General features: G+C 43.8%; 1 protein-coding gene across 1 annotated transcript in view; it reads left to right on the top strand.

Annotated features, from left to right (window-relative positions):
* Nucleotides 1-1,125: 1,125 nt before the first annotated feature.
* The window catches only part of LOC126035386 (fibroblast growth factor 10-like), a 98,287-nt gene continuing 81,683 nt past the window's right edge, over nt 1,126-17,729 (top strand). The window contains exon 1 of the mRNA XM_049793939.1: nt 1,126-1,634. Within this exon, the coding sequence (XP_049649896.1) occupies nt 1,310-1,634 (325 nt within the window). The 5' untranslated portion in view covers nt 1,126-1,309. The remainder of the gene's footprint in view (nt 1,635-17,729) is intronic.

The following is a 17,729-nucleotide window of genomic DNA, read 5'->3' as shown; positions in this document are numbered from 1 at the left end:
TTTTTACTCTCTCTGACCAGCATATAATCAGCTTTTCCAGGGTCTGCCTGTAGTATACACTTCTTTCCAACCTCTCCACCCAACCCCTCCTCCAGCCGGGCAGGAGGGGGAGATCTAGCAGGCAACAAGCCCCAGGTGGCTTTCTCAAGCACTGCACTGCCAAAAAAAAATAAAATAAAATAAGATCCTCTGCTAGAAAAAAAGGGGGTTTGGTTGTGGGGTTTTGGGGTGGTTTTTTTTTTTTTGGGGGGGGGGGGAGGAGGGAAGCCTCCTTAGAGGAGATGGGTTCAGCCTGGAAGAAAGTGAAATTAGTAAAGCATGAGTCTCCAAGCCATACTGGTGGCCAGCACTCCAAGGAGAAGAATGCTTTAGGAGAAATTAGCAGCAAGCCAGCTGCTACTGAGGAGGAGAGGGAGAGCAACTCCCAAAACTCCCTCTGCAGCAGCAACAGGCACTGCTTGCTCCAACTGTAAAAGGATTTCAGATGTCCCACCCCTGCTTGACCCCCTGCAAATAAGGGTTGACCACTAGAGCCACATCCCACCTCTGACTTGTAATCACTGACATTTAGGCTATAGCTTCCAATCTGTTTACAACCAAAGGGGGAGACACAAGTTGGAATTTCTATTTCTCTCTTTTAATTTGTTTTTTTTTTTAATACTGTTTGGAGAATTCAAAGCAAAACAAAGAAACTGTCTCCTCTAGGGTTGTCAGTGAGAAAGGACAAGCTGTGCAACTGGTTTGGAATTTGCAAAAAGGCAAGGGGGTGGGGATCAGAAGAAGGTGCAAAACCACAGTGTGAGTGCATGTGGGTAAAGTGGGGGGTGTAAAAAATTCCCTTCCTGTACCCTTTTCTGCTGGTTATTATTTATTTTTGTTGTCGTTGACTTTGCTGTCATCTTTTTCAGACCTTTCTGCATCTAAGATGGTGAAGAAAGGAGCGAGGAAGAGAACAAAATAACTACTGGGAAGTCTCAAACCAGGTTGGGGAATGTGGGTGTATTTGGGGGGTGGGGTAAGGAAAAAGGAAGGAGGATTAACCACAGCAACCCCCCCCCCCCCCCAAAAAACCAAACAGTTCTTTTTTTTTTCTGAAGGAGGACTCGAAGGATTAAAAGGCAGCAACTTCTGAGGCGATTTGTCCCCAGAGTTATGGATGTTGGTACGCTTACTTCAGGCCAGATCAGAGCTCGGAGGGATCTAACCAGAAGCAGCAAACACCGGCTTTCCACTTGCCTTTTACCAGGTTTTACCCTTCCAGTATGTTTCATTTGATTAGACATTTTCCAGCGCCCAGAGTTTCAGTACAATGTGCAAATGGATACTGACAAATGGTGCCTCAGTCTTTTCCCACCTGCTTTGTTGCTGCTTGCTGCTGCTCTTCTCGGCATCTTCTGTGCCTGTCACCTGCCATGACCTCGGCCAGGACATGCTGTCCCCGGAAGCCACCAACTCTTCTTCTTCATCGTCCTCCTCCTTCCCCTCTCCTTCCAGTGCGGGGAGACACGTGCGGAGCTACAATCACCTCCAAGGAGATGTGCGCAAGAGGAAGCTCTACTCTTACAACAAGTACTTTCTCAAGATCGAGAAGAACGGCAAGGTCAGCGGCACCAAGAAGGAGAACTGCCCCTTCAGTAAGTACCGCTCTGCTGCCGGCCGCCCCGAGCGCCCCGGCCGCCCCGAGGGCGGCAGCCCTGGCCCCGGAGCTCCCGAGCCCTCTCGCTGGGGAGGGAAGGGGAAGGTGACGCCTCGGCGGGGAGGGGGCGCGGAGCAGAAGTGAGGTCGGGTGGGCTTGGCTCCTCCGGGACGCCGCTCCCTGCCAGCCCGTATCTGCAAATCTCTCCGGTTACATTTGTTTTGTAAATGGCTTCGCCGAGCAGAGTTTATTTCTTTGCCTGGCAGAAGAAAGAGTAAATTAGAAAGATGTGTAAGGATGGGGGGGGGGGGCATTGTCTCCCGAATCTGAAAATCATTATCCCCTGTTATTAAAGTGCCTTGACGAGAACGCTATATTGAAACAATGCATCGATTTCCCCCACGCACACACACACTCTTCTCCCAGAGCCGCACAAGAGCTGTCTGCTCCGCGCTCCCTCCTCTCAGAGCCCGGAAAAGGGGGTTTCCTTCGGGCTGGGATTTTGCCTGGGTTTGCCCTCCGCCGTGCGGATGCCCGGCGGGCACTAGGAGGCGGTGCGCGGCCGCGCAGCCGCCTGCGGTGAGGCGATGGTCGTGCTTGCTGCCCCCCGCCGCCGCGCCGCTCCCGGGCTGCGGCGCCGCTGTACTTCTTACTGTTCGCTCCATTGTAAACATCTGGGGCTGGATTCGCACAGACCTCACGCGCGTTTCATTGTCTTTTTTTTTTAAAGAAATTATTTCAAATTAAAAGTCATATGGCCGTTTCCACGGCTGTAGTTTCAAGCTTTTCTGTAGTACTAATTAGGCTTTTAGTAATATCATGCTTCTGGTAATGTATTTTTGGCTGTCAGTGCTAGAAACATATCCTTTTTTCAATTTTCCTGCCTGCACAATCTCAAATTGGAGTAACTGTAGTAAATCGGAATATATTGCATTGTAATTTAAGTGACTGCATCCCACTATAGGAGCGTGCTGAAAAAGTAATCTCTGTTATGCAAGTGTTGGAGGAAACTCTCTAACTTGCTTCACTGGTGGAGAACTGCTTTTTGGTTCTTGGACTGTCTTACATAAATCCAGATAAACCTGGGGATAACTCTTCTGTTAAATTAAAACAACTTAAAGTAACTTAAGTAGATCTCTTGTTCCCTAATGTGTAAAGTATGGAGTAGTTCAGCAGGTGCCATGCTGTATAATAGACATTGCTGTTAATTCCACTGTATTTTTATTAAATACCCATAATATAGGCTTGCAAACAGGGAGGAGAGGGCTGCTGTATTGTATTGTCACTACTTCACTTGCTCCACCTTGCAACTTCATACTTTATCATGCACTTAATGTTTGTAAAAGCTTTAGATGTCAAAGCAGCTGAATCTTACCCCCTCCCTTTCTATATTTCATAGAAAGCCAAATTCTTGAAAAACAGAGCTATGATGAAGGCTTCACTTTGATGAATTTGTGTGGAACTAGGTCCTAGCACTGTATTTCTTAGATTACTTTTATTTGTGGAGGAGGACAGCGTCATTCCCCTAAAATGGGATTCTGAAAGCTTTGTGTGCATCTCTGCAAACACCAAGCCATTCTGTGTAAAATATCACTGCCAAAAAGGCTATAAGGGGCCCAATCTGACAACAGTGTATTCAGAGAAGTAACTACTCATCTGAGCAGTCCCACTTAGCCAGCAGAACTGTTCAGTGAGTAAAGTTGCACACATGCATGAGCTTCTGTGAGATCTTGCCAAGAAGAGGTAGAATACACTGAAATGCACATATAAATCTTTCTACTTTTTCATTCTATGTGCAAGAACAACCCCCTGTAACCATAGGGTGTGATTTTTTATTTTTTTTTTCTACTTTTCCAGGCAGCACATCAGAAAGAGAATTGTCATTCTTGGTGATGTCATGGTTATTATCACATCTGCAGAGTATCTACTGAAAGAAAGAAGAATGTAATTTTTTCATATAAATGCAAACTAATGTCATTATACATAGCTGTATCCCATCCCTCAGGTTTATGTCCAGTGAAGAAAAGACTCCCATAGTCTTAAAACTTGCAACTTGCTAACCACACTTAGATCACAAAGTCAGACGTAGTGTACATCTTTAAATACAAAACAATTAGGATCTTGCTAGCAGAAGATAGGTCAGTTGTATGCTCCTCTTTAACAGTCATTATAATTTGCAGTGGGAAATGGTGTTTTCTGTAAAAGTACATAGGCTGAGACCATTTAAGTAAATATTTACTGTGCCTTAATTTCAAGGGTGTCTGTGTAGCAAAATGTTGGAAGTGATTCACAAAATCTATGCTTTTCATAACCTCACATGTAGCTGTGCAATCAGAATGCTGCTGTAATCCCCAGCTGGACTGATTCCATACAAATATGTGATATCATTAAGGTAGTCTAAAATATGTAATTACATGCGAACAAATTTCTGCCGTGCATAAAGGGTTAGTCAGCCACCCACTAAATTGTAGCCTGTTTAACATTAAAGGCTATTTAATTTCTAATATAAGTTCCTCTTTCAAAACCACACTTTCCTAAACAAATAATAGTGACTATTGACACACAAGACTTTGTTTGAAATATTCTAATTTGGAAGCTAATTTTATTTTTCTCTTATGCTAATGTTTAAAATCCATTTATGCTGTAGTAAAGCCTTATCTGTAGAGCTATAAGATCACGATATGTTGTTTAATTGGACAATAGCTTTCATGGCTGGCTGCCAATGTCAAGTAAGAAGAACAGTTGGAGAAAGTCAGAATAAACATTCAGAAAACAGAATTTAGTCCCCAGCCTTTAAAATGGCTCAAATAGCATTCATAGATTTGCTCTATAAATGTTATGTTGAGTGCACTTGTCGTGGTTTAACCCCAGCCAGCAACTAAGCACCACACAGCCGCTTACTCATTCCTCCCCCACCCAGCGGGATGGGGAGGAGAATCAAAAATGAGTAAAACTTGTGGGTTGAGATAAAAACAGTTTAATAATTGAAATAAAAATTAAAATATAATAATAATTGTAATGAAAAGGAAGATAACAAAAAGAGAGTGAAATAAAACCCAAGACAAGTGATGCATAATGCAATTGCTTACCACCTGCTGACCGATGCTTAGCCAGTCCCTGAGCAGCGATCCACCCCTCCCAGCCAACTCCCCCCAGTTTATATACTAGGCATGACATCACATGGTATGGAATATTCCTTTGGCCACTTTGGGTCAGCTGCCCTGGCTGTGTCCCCTCCCAACTTCTTGTGCCCCTCCAGCCTTCTTGCTGGCTGGGCATCAGAAGCTGAAAAATCCTTGACTTGAGACTAAACACTACTTAGCAACAACTGAAAACCTCAGTGTGTTATCAACATTCTTCTCATCCTAAATCCAAACCACAACATTATACCAGCTACTAGGAAGACAATTAACTCTATCCCAGCTGAAACCAGGACAGCACTAAATAAGTTTACTTTGGTAGATGTTTTCCAACGTGATTGCTTGGAACTTTACCTATAGGGTAATGGGAACAGAGGTGGCTTCTGACTGCTCTGTCAGGAGGCTGTGGGAACTTGCAGCATTTGGCATAGATGGAGGGATGGAGGGTGTCTGTCACTAGATAGTAGGACACTTTTTAGGTGTTGTTTTATTGTTCCTTACATCTGGAGTTTTGTCCTCAAAATGCAACTACTCAATACTATCTCATCCCTCAGCACCACAACTGTGAAGTCCCTTGCTCCTGTTCTTGATAGGTCCATTTGCATGCATGAATAAGCACAGCTGTACTGCTTTCTGGTGACTTAAATACTTGTGGGGATAAAACAAAACCAAAAAACCTCCAAAGAGTAATTGCAAAAGCTTTTGCTATAACTTGAGATCTGGGCTGACCAAGAGGAGCTTAAGCCATATATAAAATGGAGAGAAAACTGCATGTGTGCAGATTCTGATTTGACTTGCACCCAGAAAGCTTTCTTGAAGATAGTGAAACTTTCGGTTTAATGAAGAGCATGCATTGGGCTACATGATATATGATAAGCTGGTTCAGGAAAACTTGAACATATTTTTGAGTGTTATGCTATTTTTAATTGACTTTTAAGGCAATTGTTAAGGGTTATGAAGCATACACTTCAAAGTTACAGGACAGATCTTAGTAGCTAAAGAATGGTAACACAATATGCAATGCTTAATTAGCAGCAGCAGCTAACCTGCAATCTGTAGGGGGAGTTCTGCCTGAGCAGGGATTGCAGGATCAGGCTATTATTTAGTTACATGTGTAGGGAGTGGAGTCTATGTCGTTGAGCCTAGATATTAGTGGGAAGAATTGCTGGAGCGATTCCTGCGGGTTTTGGACCAACCGGTGCTATGCAAAACCTACGGTAGGTGGTGGCACAGCCACTGTCTGGTGTCACCTCTGCTTGAAGTAGGTGGACAAGAAGGGGCTGGATCCTCAGCTGTATGAGCTAATTTAGCTCAAGCAAAGCTAAAAGGGCTTACACTAGCTGAGAGGCTATTAATCGGCCTTCTGAGCATCCACAGTGGATTAATCCAAACAGTGTAAAGGCACTGCAATTGCAGAGTGAGAGTGTTTACTGGGGGGGGGGGGGGGGGTAGCATGAAATAATTAGCTACTTCTCACAAGCTAACCTATTCCAAGCTTTTCCCCTGAGTATGCAATTATCTTTTACACATAGCTTTAGGATCTGCTGAAGTCCTGATAGTCTTTGGTTTTGCTTTAGTTAGTGTGAGATCAGATTAGCAACATAGTGACTAATAGCAAGAAAGTTTTGAACCTCATTCTGTAGCCCAAATGATTGAAAACAACCACTCTGCTAGAAATGCTGAACATTACTACTGAGGGTTTTAACTGTGTGCATATATACATGACATATAAATATAGATATACAAATACATTGGGTTATATACATAAAAATAGCATTAAAAGTGTTTTGATTAAGTATACTCAGTTTGATACTCAGTTTTTTTATTATACCTCAGGTGTAATAAAATCATAAAACTTGATAGGTACATTAACCTCAGATGTACAGCTCAAACCAGATTAGAATAGTTGGTAAAATATGTTCTTTTGATACTGAACATTTTTTTAAGCTAGCTGTTTGGAGTTATCGACTCTTCACAAGCTGGTGTTTGTAAATTAATATGAGAACTTTTCTCCATTTTTCTAAAGACTGATTAGTGGGCATGTTGGAGCGGCAGAGGAATGCACATAAGTCGACCCAATATGAGTGATAGAAGTGATTCAACTTTATTTGCACGGATAGCTCATATTTATACAGTTTGTGATAATTATGCCTACTAGTCCTAATATGATTGGTACATTGCTAATGTTTATTCATTACTAAAACACACCCACTTGTAATTTGCAGCTATGCGTGTTCCGTAACTTTCTCATGGGAACTTCTTCAAAAGTTACTTATGAAGTTATGCCAAGGTCACACCGTCCCTGTCTTTCTCCTGATAACAGCGAGACCAGCTGTTGTTTTTCTCCCAATATCAGTAAAGCCAGCTATTTTCAGCCAAGGCCTAGTCTTGCTGCTCAAACTGACATTCTTTCACACAGAACTCTGCTCGCACAACTTTTCCACAGGCCCATGTCCTTTTTCATCAAGCCAATTCCCAACATGGGCATATGTGTTTTGTTATTTTACTCTCCATAGAGATCTGGTTTATTTTTTACCGATTAAAAAGACTTAAAATAGGAAATAATACTGTCTTAGTGAAGTAATTTTAATCTTAGGTTCTTTAATATGAAATTTCTATGTTCTTATGGAGATGATTTCTCACTTTAAGTCTTTTTTTTTGTTTTCTTTCCCCTGCAGAACTCAGTTACATACTTTATAACCAGCAGTATACAACTTTAGGCACTTAGGATTTATGAATGTGGAAAGAATTGTACTATTTAATGTCTACATGACACTCTCCTGTTACCCTTCCTGCATTCCTGCCTTGTGGACCCTCCATGCTGATACTGTAGCCCTGTCATAAATCTGTTCAAAATATACAGTTATAAGAAGTCTTTTTGTCTTCATAAATCTAACTTATAGCCACTGGCAAAAAAGAAAGAGTTAGGGGCAATTGGAAGTTTGTTCTTCTTAAAACCTCAGAAGAATGAGACCAAGGGGCATACAGGCTTATAGATGCCATGCTGCTGTTTTAATGGGAGGGTTCTCAGGTAGTGGCTTGGTCAAAGCTTCCCTTGAAGATGGTGTTAGCTGAGCGAGCACTATAGAATGTGCTTACACTTTTGAAATATCTTAGATGCATTCAGTCGTAGGATAAGATTCTCTGTTTTGAAATAAGGCATTTTAAGATGACTTTCAGATATCTTTGAGTTGTTGTATTGGTTTTGTGTGGCAAGGTTTTGGTAGCGGGGGGCGGGGGGGGGTTACAGAGGTGGCTTCTGTAAGAAGCTGCTGGAAGCTTCCCCTGTGTTTGAGAGCGAGCGAGCCCATACCAGCCGGCTCTAAGACGGACCCGCCGCCGGCCAAGACCGAGACAATCAGTGATAGTGGTAACGCCTCTGTGATAACATTTTTAAGAAGGAAAAAAAGTTGGGACACGGAGAAACAGCCGCCGGAGTGAGGAGTGAGAACACGTAAGAGAAACAACCCTGCGGACACGAAGGTCAGTGAAGAAGGAGGGGGAGGAGATGCTCGAGGTGCCGGAGCGAAGAGTCCCCTGCAGCCCGTGGGGAAGACCATGGTGAGGCAGGCTGTCCCCCTGCAGTCCAGGGAGGTCCACGGTGGAGCAGATCTCCACCTGCAGCCCGTGGAGGACCCCACGCCAGAGCAGGTGGGTTCCCGAAGGAGGCTGTGACCCCGTGGGAACCCCGTGCTGGAGCAGGTTCCTGGCAGGACCTGCGGATCTGTGGAGATAGGAGCCCACAGAGCAGGTTTTCTGGCAGGACTTGTGACCCCGTGGGGGACCCACGCTGGAGCAGTGTGCTCCTGAAGGACTGCATGCTGTGGAATGGACCCATGCTGGAGCAGTTCGTGAAGAACTGCAGCCCGTGGGAAGGACCCACGCTGGAGAAGTTCGTGGAGGACTGTCTCCCGTGGGAGGGACCCCATGCTGGAGCAGGGGAAGAGTGTGATGAGCCCTCACCCTGAGGAGGATTAGCGGCAGAAAATAATGTGTGATGACCTTAAAACCCATCCCCGTCCCCCTTGTGCCGCTGGGGGGAGTTTGGTAGAGAAATCCGGGAGTGAAGTTGTGCCCGGGAAGAAGGGAAGGGTGGAGGGAAGGTGTTCTGAGATTTGGTTTTATTTCTCATTACCTTACTCTGGCTGATTTGTAATAAATTGAGTTAATTTTCCCCAAGCTGAGTCTGTTTTGCCCGTGACGGTAATTAGTGAATGATCTCTCCTGTCCTTATCTCCACCCGCAAGCTTTTTTGTTATATTTTTCTCTCCCCTGTCCAGCTGAGGATGGGGGAGTGATAGAACGGCTTTGGTGGGCACCTGGCGTTCAGCCAGGGTCAACCCATCTCAGTTGTCTGTGTGAATAGGTGCCTTTTCACTTAAATGGGAGTCAGATCAGATCCTGCAACAGGGGAGTTTTCTTCCACAGAGCCTTCCATTTTGGAAAAGGAAAAACCCTTCTATGAGCAAATCTTGTCAAGCTGTGTGTCTTAAGTTAAAAATAGCAGGTACCTGTATGAACATGGGACATCATCTCCTCTCATGGAGGATTCCTGACTTTTCCTTTGAGCAAGTAATATAATCACAGAAGGAAGGTTCTAAATAGGGAAAAAACATCTTTGCAAACAATATTGTATTTTTATTCTTAAGCTTAATATTTGGGATGATAGAAATAGTGTCAGCAAAGCAGAGAAATGATTCAGTCAACTTGAGATTTGTTATAATGCTCCCTTCATGGCCTGCTTTTGTTTGTTTTCTCAGTTTTCTGAAGAGCTTTCTGAATCAAGCTCTTACAGTCCCTTCTTCCCCAAAATAGCACTGAGTTGAAATTTCACTTTGTACATTTTGAACACTTGCTACCATTGCTTGCAGTCACCATAAGACACTGAACTACCTTATCCTAATATTCTGGGGTTTATCATCTAATGACCTCTTTGACACTTTGAACAGCACAAAGAGTTTCAATCAGCATTACCAACCAACATAAGCTTGAGAATGCATGAAGAAGTAAGCTTTGCTTGCTTTGGGCTATGAAAACCAAATTATCAGATCATAAATGGAGGATGCATTTAGTTAACGTGAGCACATGTATGTTTCTCGGTTGGTAGATATACAAGTACCGCTAGTCTAACTGTATGTACTTATCAAACAAATTTTCCTTCTTACTGCATCAAAATAAGTTGAAGCAAATTTTAATAGCTTGCAGCCTTTCATTGTTCAGATACTTTGAACACAAAAAAGTAGCCAATGGTACTTGCAACCATTAGTTCTGTTAACTGGAAAGATCTTTTCCTAGCAACATTAATTGCTTTTGTTGCTAGTGCCAATTTGTTGTAAAAAGTCTCTGTTAGTTACAACATAGTAAAAAGGAGACAGGAAACGCTGTTACATGAAGTTTTGAAAAGTCAGCCTGGGAAAGCTCCCTGTGTTTATGAAGGAAATGAGAATATTCAAGGGGAGGAGTGAGGAGGAAGTGACTTACACTTTAATCACTGAATGGATATTAAAACTTAATTCATTAGCCAAGTGGATTAATAAAACTGATTATGCTACTTCATGAGTACAGTGCAACAAATGGAAGCTGCAGGGGAAAGAAATGATTACAAGTGAGCCAGGTCACATGCTAAATAATGGCTTTAAAGACACTCTTTGCTTTTAAATTAGGTCACTCATGTTCTTTCTTTGAACATTCAGTTCTAATTGCAACAGTAAATCAAAGAATATATTCAAAGTAGGTTCCCATGTAAAGCAGACAACTGGACAGTGCCTTTTTACTGCTACTAACACGTGTATCCAATTACTGGGTTGATATACTCAGTGTCAGCTGTAAAGCATTCCCCTATTTTATAGTTAGCCTAAAGAATTATTAGCCTGTCCCCTTTCACATTTACCTCTAAATAATCTGACAGTAGTGTATATCTTCTACAGTTAAAGAGGAATTTTCACACACATTGAAGCTGACTTTCAAAAAAAAGGAAATGTTGAAACTACACCAAAAAGTTTAATTCCTTTTCTTCCTCCCCCCTTTCGCAATTTCTAATGTGCAAGAGAGGAAAAGGCTACGGATTCTAGAAACATGAATGCTCATGAATTTTATATAAAAAGAAAGATCAGATCTTTCATAAACCTTGATTTAGTAAAGCAATATGATGCCTACTCCTTTCATGGTGAAAAACATACGTGAAGGACAATAAACTTAGTTGAGTTTTGCAGTTCCTGACTCCTCCTCCTACATGGGGAGCAGAGGTGAAAATGGGGGGCCTGAGGAGTCTAGTTGCTCTTCCATATTCTGCCACTGATATTATAGGTTTAAAACATTGCCTAGAAATTAAGGAAATATAAGTTTTCTTTCAGGTTCCTGATGTACATCTGTGCAGCTGTAGTCAGTGTGTGTCGCGGTAGAGATGGACACGACAAGTAATAGATCACGCAAAATGGCTACTTTATTGTTCTAACACACCTTTTTATCCCCTTCTTCAGAGTATGTGTTAGTATATGATTGGCTTAGTTAGTAACTAACAATTCATGATTGGCGAGTTTGTCAGGACGGTTCTTCTTATCACTATCTTGTTTTCGTACTGGTCTTCTCGGATCTTTCCAGACTTCTCAAGGATATACTACAAGCTGCTCAAGGTCGCGCTGTTCTCGAACTGTCAGGAATTCCGTAGACTTGTTGCATCCCCCGACAATTCCCCCTTTTTGTATTTGTGCTAAAAATATCATCCCGGCTGCCCTCTGCAGGGCCCTTTGCAGAAGGCCGAAAAGACAGGGCAACATTAGGAGCATCGTTATCACAATCAAGATCACTACCCCCACAGTCTTGAGCAGAGATATCAACCATCCAGACAATCCCCAACCCTCAAATATCTTTGTCCTTCTGCTAAAAGCAAGAAATCAATTGCAGCTCTATTTTATAGCGTAGCATGTCTGACACTATCCATGTCTAGCAGTAAATCTGATAATACTACACCAGTCTGTATTCAGGGACCCCAGAATTTGTGATTCCTGGGGTGGCAATGAGGGTTAATGCCCGATCCGTGAAAACCAGGCATTCCCATCCATTAAGTCCATGACCTGCTGCACAGGGGTCTCCATCAATAAGTTCTTAAACTTTGTCGATGTCAGTGTAACCCCCTATGAAACCTGTGAAAAAGGGATAGCTTGGTGTTGCTGTACTAAGGTATAAGAAATCTTGTCCAGTCACGTCAGCCAGGGTCATCCAGATGTTTTCTTTGGTTTGCGGTGGTATCCGTGACTACGTCCATCTGAGGACTGTGAGGTAGATAAACCATCTGTACATTCTCGTGCTGTCTTGCTCCGCAAATTCAGCCCAGCAATCGGTAGGTGCCAGCTTTATGTGGGCGTCCCCACGGAGGCAACGATGGCCTTGCCGTACACCATTCCGATGCTCTTCAGAAAATCCCGGTATTTATACATTTGTAGAGGAACGGATTTCAGCACACGTGGCCAGCGGGTGCCAAAAATCCGCCTCATTTGCAACCTATGACGCATGCGCTCGCTGGCCAGGCACGCTGCATGAGTCGTAGTCATCCTGTCTATTGGTTCATGGACTTGGTGATGCGGTTGCAATGCACAGAGAATCCTGACCTGTTATATTGGTCAAGGTGACCTACACTTAGTTTTTGGTTGAGGTGGTATTCATATTGCCGCACCCTCTGGGATGTTCCAGATGATGATGGTCGTACAAATCAAGCGGGAGTCCATTGTGGGCCTGTATCTGTAGAAACACAAGCATAACCTCGCCCCCAGGTTAATAGCTCACATGGTCCACTCCACTGACCAGTAACTAAATCTTTAATGTGCACTTTGATGCCTCTTTGCAAATTCTGTGTTGAAAAAAGAGAAGTGTTGAAAAAAGGAGGTAGAGAAGAATTATCCCCATAATAGAGAAAGCTAAGAACATAAACTACGTTATCTAAACATGCCTGTGGTGGTTCCCCAATCATTCCCCCTTTTTGTTTTTGAAGCTGCTGCTTCAGTGTGCCATGTGCACGCAGCTCTACTATTTGTGGAGAACCATTTTGATACACTACTTTGCTGTTCCAGTTGTTGTTTTAATACCATACTACTGCTGCTTTACCTGTTTTTCCAGAACCATCTATGAAGACAGTAGGGCCTTTCACAGGTTCCGGCTGGCTTAAGCTTTTCTGACCAAATGGTATTTCTCGAGCAAAATTCAGGAGCGGGTGTGACGGTAGATGATACGAGATCTGTCCTTGAAAACCCGCCATAGCCACTTGCAGCTTGTAATTGTTTGCCAGACACCATTCAAAGTACCAATTTTGAACAGCTAAAACAATCGTAGCTGGATCACGTCCTGTTCTACACATCGTTTTCTGGCTTTTATGATTACATCAGCAATAAGTTCAAACAAGCCAGGAGCAGTTTTTCGTGGCCAGAAATGACAAAAACATCCGTTCTAAAATATGTAATGGGTCATCCCACTCAGAATTCCACTGCACCAAAGCACCAAATGGCACAGTTTTGTCAATTAGTACAAAGAATTGTACCAATTGAGACAGATCAATTTGAGAAACAAATTTCTTGTATATACATTGTTCCACCCTGTGAATTACATTTAACGCTTCCTTATTCAATATTTTGGGTTCTGTTGGATCACTGGAATTTTTCAATAAGTCCAATAGAGGTTGTAACTGCGAATTGGTCAGTCCAAGATAGGGCCTGATCCAGTTCAAGGATCCCATTAATTTCTGTACATCACTGAGTGTCTTAACCGCAGGCTTAAGTTTCACGGGTTGGGGCACAACCTGCTTATTTGTAATTGTCATTCCCAAATATTTCCAGGGTGCTATTTTTTGCTCTTTTTCAGGGGCAATAACTAACTCATATTGTTGTAGCGAATTCGTAGCCAAATTGTTCATGCCATTCAACTGCTCCTTGTTGTCTGATGCTAACAGAATGTCATCCATATAGTGATAACTATAACTAGTAGGGAATTTTTCCCTTACAGGTGACAGAGCTTGTGCAACAAACGATTGACAAGTGGTTGGTGAATTTTTCATGCCCTGCGGCAGAACTCTCCATTGATATCTTTTTGCCGGTTCTGCATGATTGATAGAAGGCACAGAGAATGCAAAAATTTTTTAATTTTTTTTTTTTTTAATTTTTTTTTCTTGTCTTGGGAAGCTAGTGGAATTGTAAAAAAACCCAACCCTTAAGGTCCATGACAATGATTTCCCAATCTTGAGGGATCATGGCAGGTGAAGGCATGCCTGGTTGCAGAGCCCCCATCATGGCCATGACAGCATTGGCTTGCCACAGGTCATGCAAAAATCGCCATTTTCCTGATTTCTTTTTTTTTTTTTTTTTTTCACAAGCACTGGAGCATTCCACAGACTGTGAGATGGTTCAATGTGTCCGGCAGCTAGTTGTTCTGCTACCAATTCTTGCAGGGCCTTTAATTTTTTCAAGTGGTAGGGGTCACTGATCCACCCACACAGGGTTATTTGTTAACCAAGTTATAACAAGCATGGGTTGTCTAACACCCTGCAGCACAGTGGCCCCCGTTAAAAATCTGTGATAATTCTCACCCCCCACTGCGACAAGCAATCCCTCCCCCATAAATTGAGGGGAGCTGCCATCACATATGGTTTAACAACTGCTTGGTGGCCCTCAGGATTGGCAATCGGAACTGGAGTGGCTGCCGTCTTTGCACGTGTGGATCCTCCCAGCCCCATTACTCCCATACCAGCCTCCTCTGTTGGCCAGGTAGACGGCCACAGATAATCGGCAATAATAGTCACATCAGCTCCGGTGTCCAGGAGCCCTGCAAGCCTTACTGTAGTCAGAGATCTTCTGTGATTCGACAGTGTGCATATCATATGTGGTCAGGATGATGAGACAGTCTGAGACCAGCAGACCTGAGGGGGTCCCGTGGAGCTAAAGCCTCCATCGCATCGCAGTCGCTGTTCTGCTTTTGAAATAGAACTTGAAAAAGGAACAAGTTGAGCAATGCGAGTACCTTTAGGAATTGGTACTTGTGGGTAGGGGGTCGAAATCATCACGCAAATTTGACCTGTTAAAGCAGCATCAATAACTCCCACATGCACGATTATTCCATTTAACGTGCTTCCTGATCTTCCCGGTAGCAATGCACTCAGTCCCCGTCCTATAGGACCCCTTGCATTAAGAGGGACCTTAACGATGTCTTTCGTGGCTAGAGTTACTGTGTCGGCGGTGGATACATCCAACCCTGCTAAGCCAGCTGTTGCAGCTGACAATTGTTCGCAGAGAGGAATTGGCCGGCTGTCGGGAGGGGATTTGTTCTCCTTGCGCGCCCTCTCACACTCATTTTATGGTTTTCCTGTAGCGGCTGTCCATTAGCATGAAATTTGGAACGACATTGTTTTGCAAAATGTCCTAATTTCCCACATTTCTTGCAAGTAATCTCCGGTGAGTGGTGCACCGGTTGTTTACCTGGTGATGTTTTGTGTGGAGAAGTTACCATGATGTGCCCTTCACTGCCACACCCAGAGGACTTTCCAGAATTTCTCATAGCATTGGCTATAGTGGTCACTGTGTGTACCAGCGTCCCAACTTTAGAACATGCAGCTACCATGTCAGGGACAGAAGGATCTCCTGGCAGAGCCTGTATGATCTTTTGACAGTCCTCATTAGCATTATCTTTTACCAACTGTTTGCATAGCATTTGTCTTAAGACCTCATCTTCTACCTGTTTTTCCAGGGCAGCAGATATTTTTTCTACAAATTGTAAAAAGGGTTCTGTGGGGCCTTGGCGGATAGTGATGTATTTTTGCTTTGGAGCTGCCATATCCATGGTTCGCTTTATTGCCATAAGGCCTATATTTTGGGCTTGTTCGAGAGCCAGCGGAGGCCATGTAGCCTGCAGCTGAGGGTTACTATACTGCCCTTCACCAAGCAAAGCATCCTCTCCAAGGCCTAATCTCGGGTCACCCTGTGGCAGTCGTGAATTATGCAGCGCCGCCACGCGTGCCATCTGCCTCCAGGTGGATTGAAATACTTGCAATTGTACGGGCTGAAACAGCACTTGTGCTAGATGCATAATGTCATATGGACACAGCAGATCTGTGCTAATTATACGAATAAGCTGCATTACCTCAGGAGAATTGATTCCAAATTTTTGTACTTTATTCTGCAAATCCTGCACTACTCTCCAGCCTATTGGATTGTGCTCATTGTGCCGGTTTGTGCCTGCAGCAGCTTTGAAAACAGGAAATGTAGCAGGAGCCTCTGCTGTGTTATCTAGAGGCTTTAGAAATGCTGGTGTTAGAGAGCACGGGCTGAGGCGTTCTACTAGATCCCAGTTGCCGGAGTCGGCAGCATATCTTCTAACTCCCTCCCAAAATTGATCAGGGGATCTCGGGACCACAGTTACTGTGGACGGAGGGAGAGTCCATGGCAGGGGTTCTTTTGGTATGGTTTTATCTGCGAGCTGCAGGGATCGCATAGCGTCAATTAGAGATTTTTCTGCCTCAGCTTCATTTTTGCTCTCATTTTCCGTGCGGCCCTCACATTCGGTTTGAGTCTCACCATCCTTTCGGCCCTCACTTTCGGTACGGCCCTGGCTTTCGTTACGGCCCTGGCTTTCCGGCTCAGTGTTAATCGCCACATTTTTCTCTTCAGGGGGGGCTGATGGAGTCACCCCTTCCGCTGCCGCACCAGTAGGTGAGGAGGGCCCCTCATCACCCGGTAAAGTAATTAATGGCGTAGGAGGAGGAGGTGAATAAGGGTATGATCTGATTTTGCTTGTGAGGGGTTTTCTGCCCGCAACTGCTGATATTGCAGCATCGGCCGCAGCTGTTACTTGAGCAGCAACTTTTTCATTGATAACATTTTCTGATTTCTCATCTTTCTTTTGCTGATCTTTCGCATCACATTCTGCTTTCCATTCCTTCAGGGTCTCACGTAATAGACGCCATACGATCGCCAACTTACAGAGCTCTTTCTGTCCTTTAGAGATCTCATCAAACATTTTCCAGCCCACTGTTTGCCATGCACCCACATTGAATGCAGTAACTGTTGTGGCTGTAAAGCCTTGCCCCTTACACCGTATTAAAATCCGTTTCAGGCTTTGTTCTGGGGTTTTAACCCCTTTTCTTTTTAATAGGACTTTCCAGGTAGACAAATTTGTCTACTTTTCTTCTGTTAATTTCTGCCCCATTCTAACAGTTTAGTCCCCGGTGGCTCACCTTATTAGGTGTCTAGGCTCAGGTCCAGACCAGGCAGATTCCACTGCTCTCAGCTTCACCGGGCTCCATCTCCGCAGCTTTTCTCGCTGCCGGTATACTCTTTCACAGCTCTCGTTGCCACTGGTATACTTCTCTCTAGTGCTGGGTTTATCGCCGTTAGATGATCTGTTCGCTCAGGCACATCGGGGTCACCATTTGTTGTGGTAGAGACGGACACGACAAGTAATAGATCACGCAAAATGGCTACTTTATTGTTCTAACACACCTTTTTATCCCCTTCTTCAGAGTATGTGTTAGTATATGATTGGCTTAGTTAGTAACTAACAATTCATGATTGGTGAGTTTGTCAGGACGGTTCTTCTTATCACTATCTTGTTTTCGTACTGGTCTTCTCGGATCTTTCCAGACTTCTCAAGGATATAGTACAAGCTGCTCAAGGTCGCGCTGTTCTCGAACTGTCAGGAATTCCGTAGACTTGTTGCATCCCTCAACAAGTGTGTGTGTGAGTTGGGGAGGAAACGCTGAAGCATTTTGGAAGCATTCAAGATGTTGTTTAATTGGAATTAAGGCATGGTGCTAAGTGGAGGCTGGGTATAAATCAATGATATTTTGCCTGCATTAGAGGAAGGGGATGGGAAGTGTGACAAGTGCCAGAGCAACACTAGAAAGGATGATAAGAAAGAAATAGGGGCAGCATGTGTCATGAGTGGGAGAGAAGTAGGGAGAGGGGGAGCATGGCCTA

The sequence above is a fragment of the Accipiter gentilis genome, chromosome W, assembly GCF_929443795.1.
Source record: "Accipiter gentilis chromosome W, bAccGen1.1, whole genome shotgun sequence".
NCBI lineage: Eukaryota > Metazoa > Chordata > Aves > Accipitriformes > Accipitridae > Astur > Astur gentilis.
The sequence above is the reverse complement of the archived record's forward strand: the minus strand, read 5'-3'. Positions and strand labels throughout refer to the sequence as shown.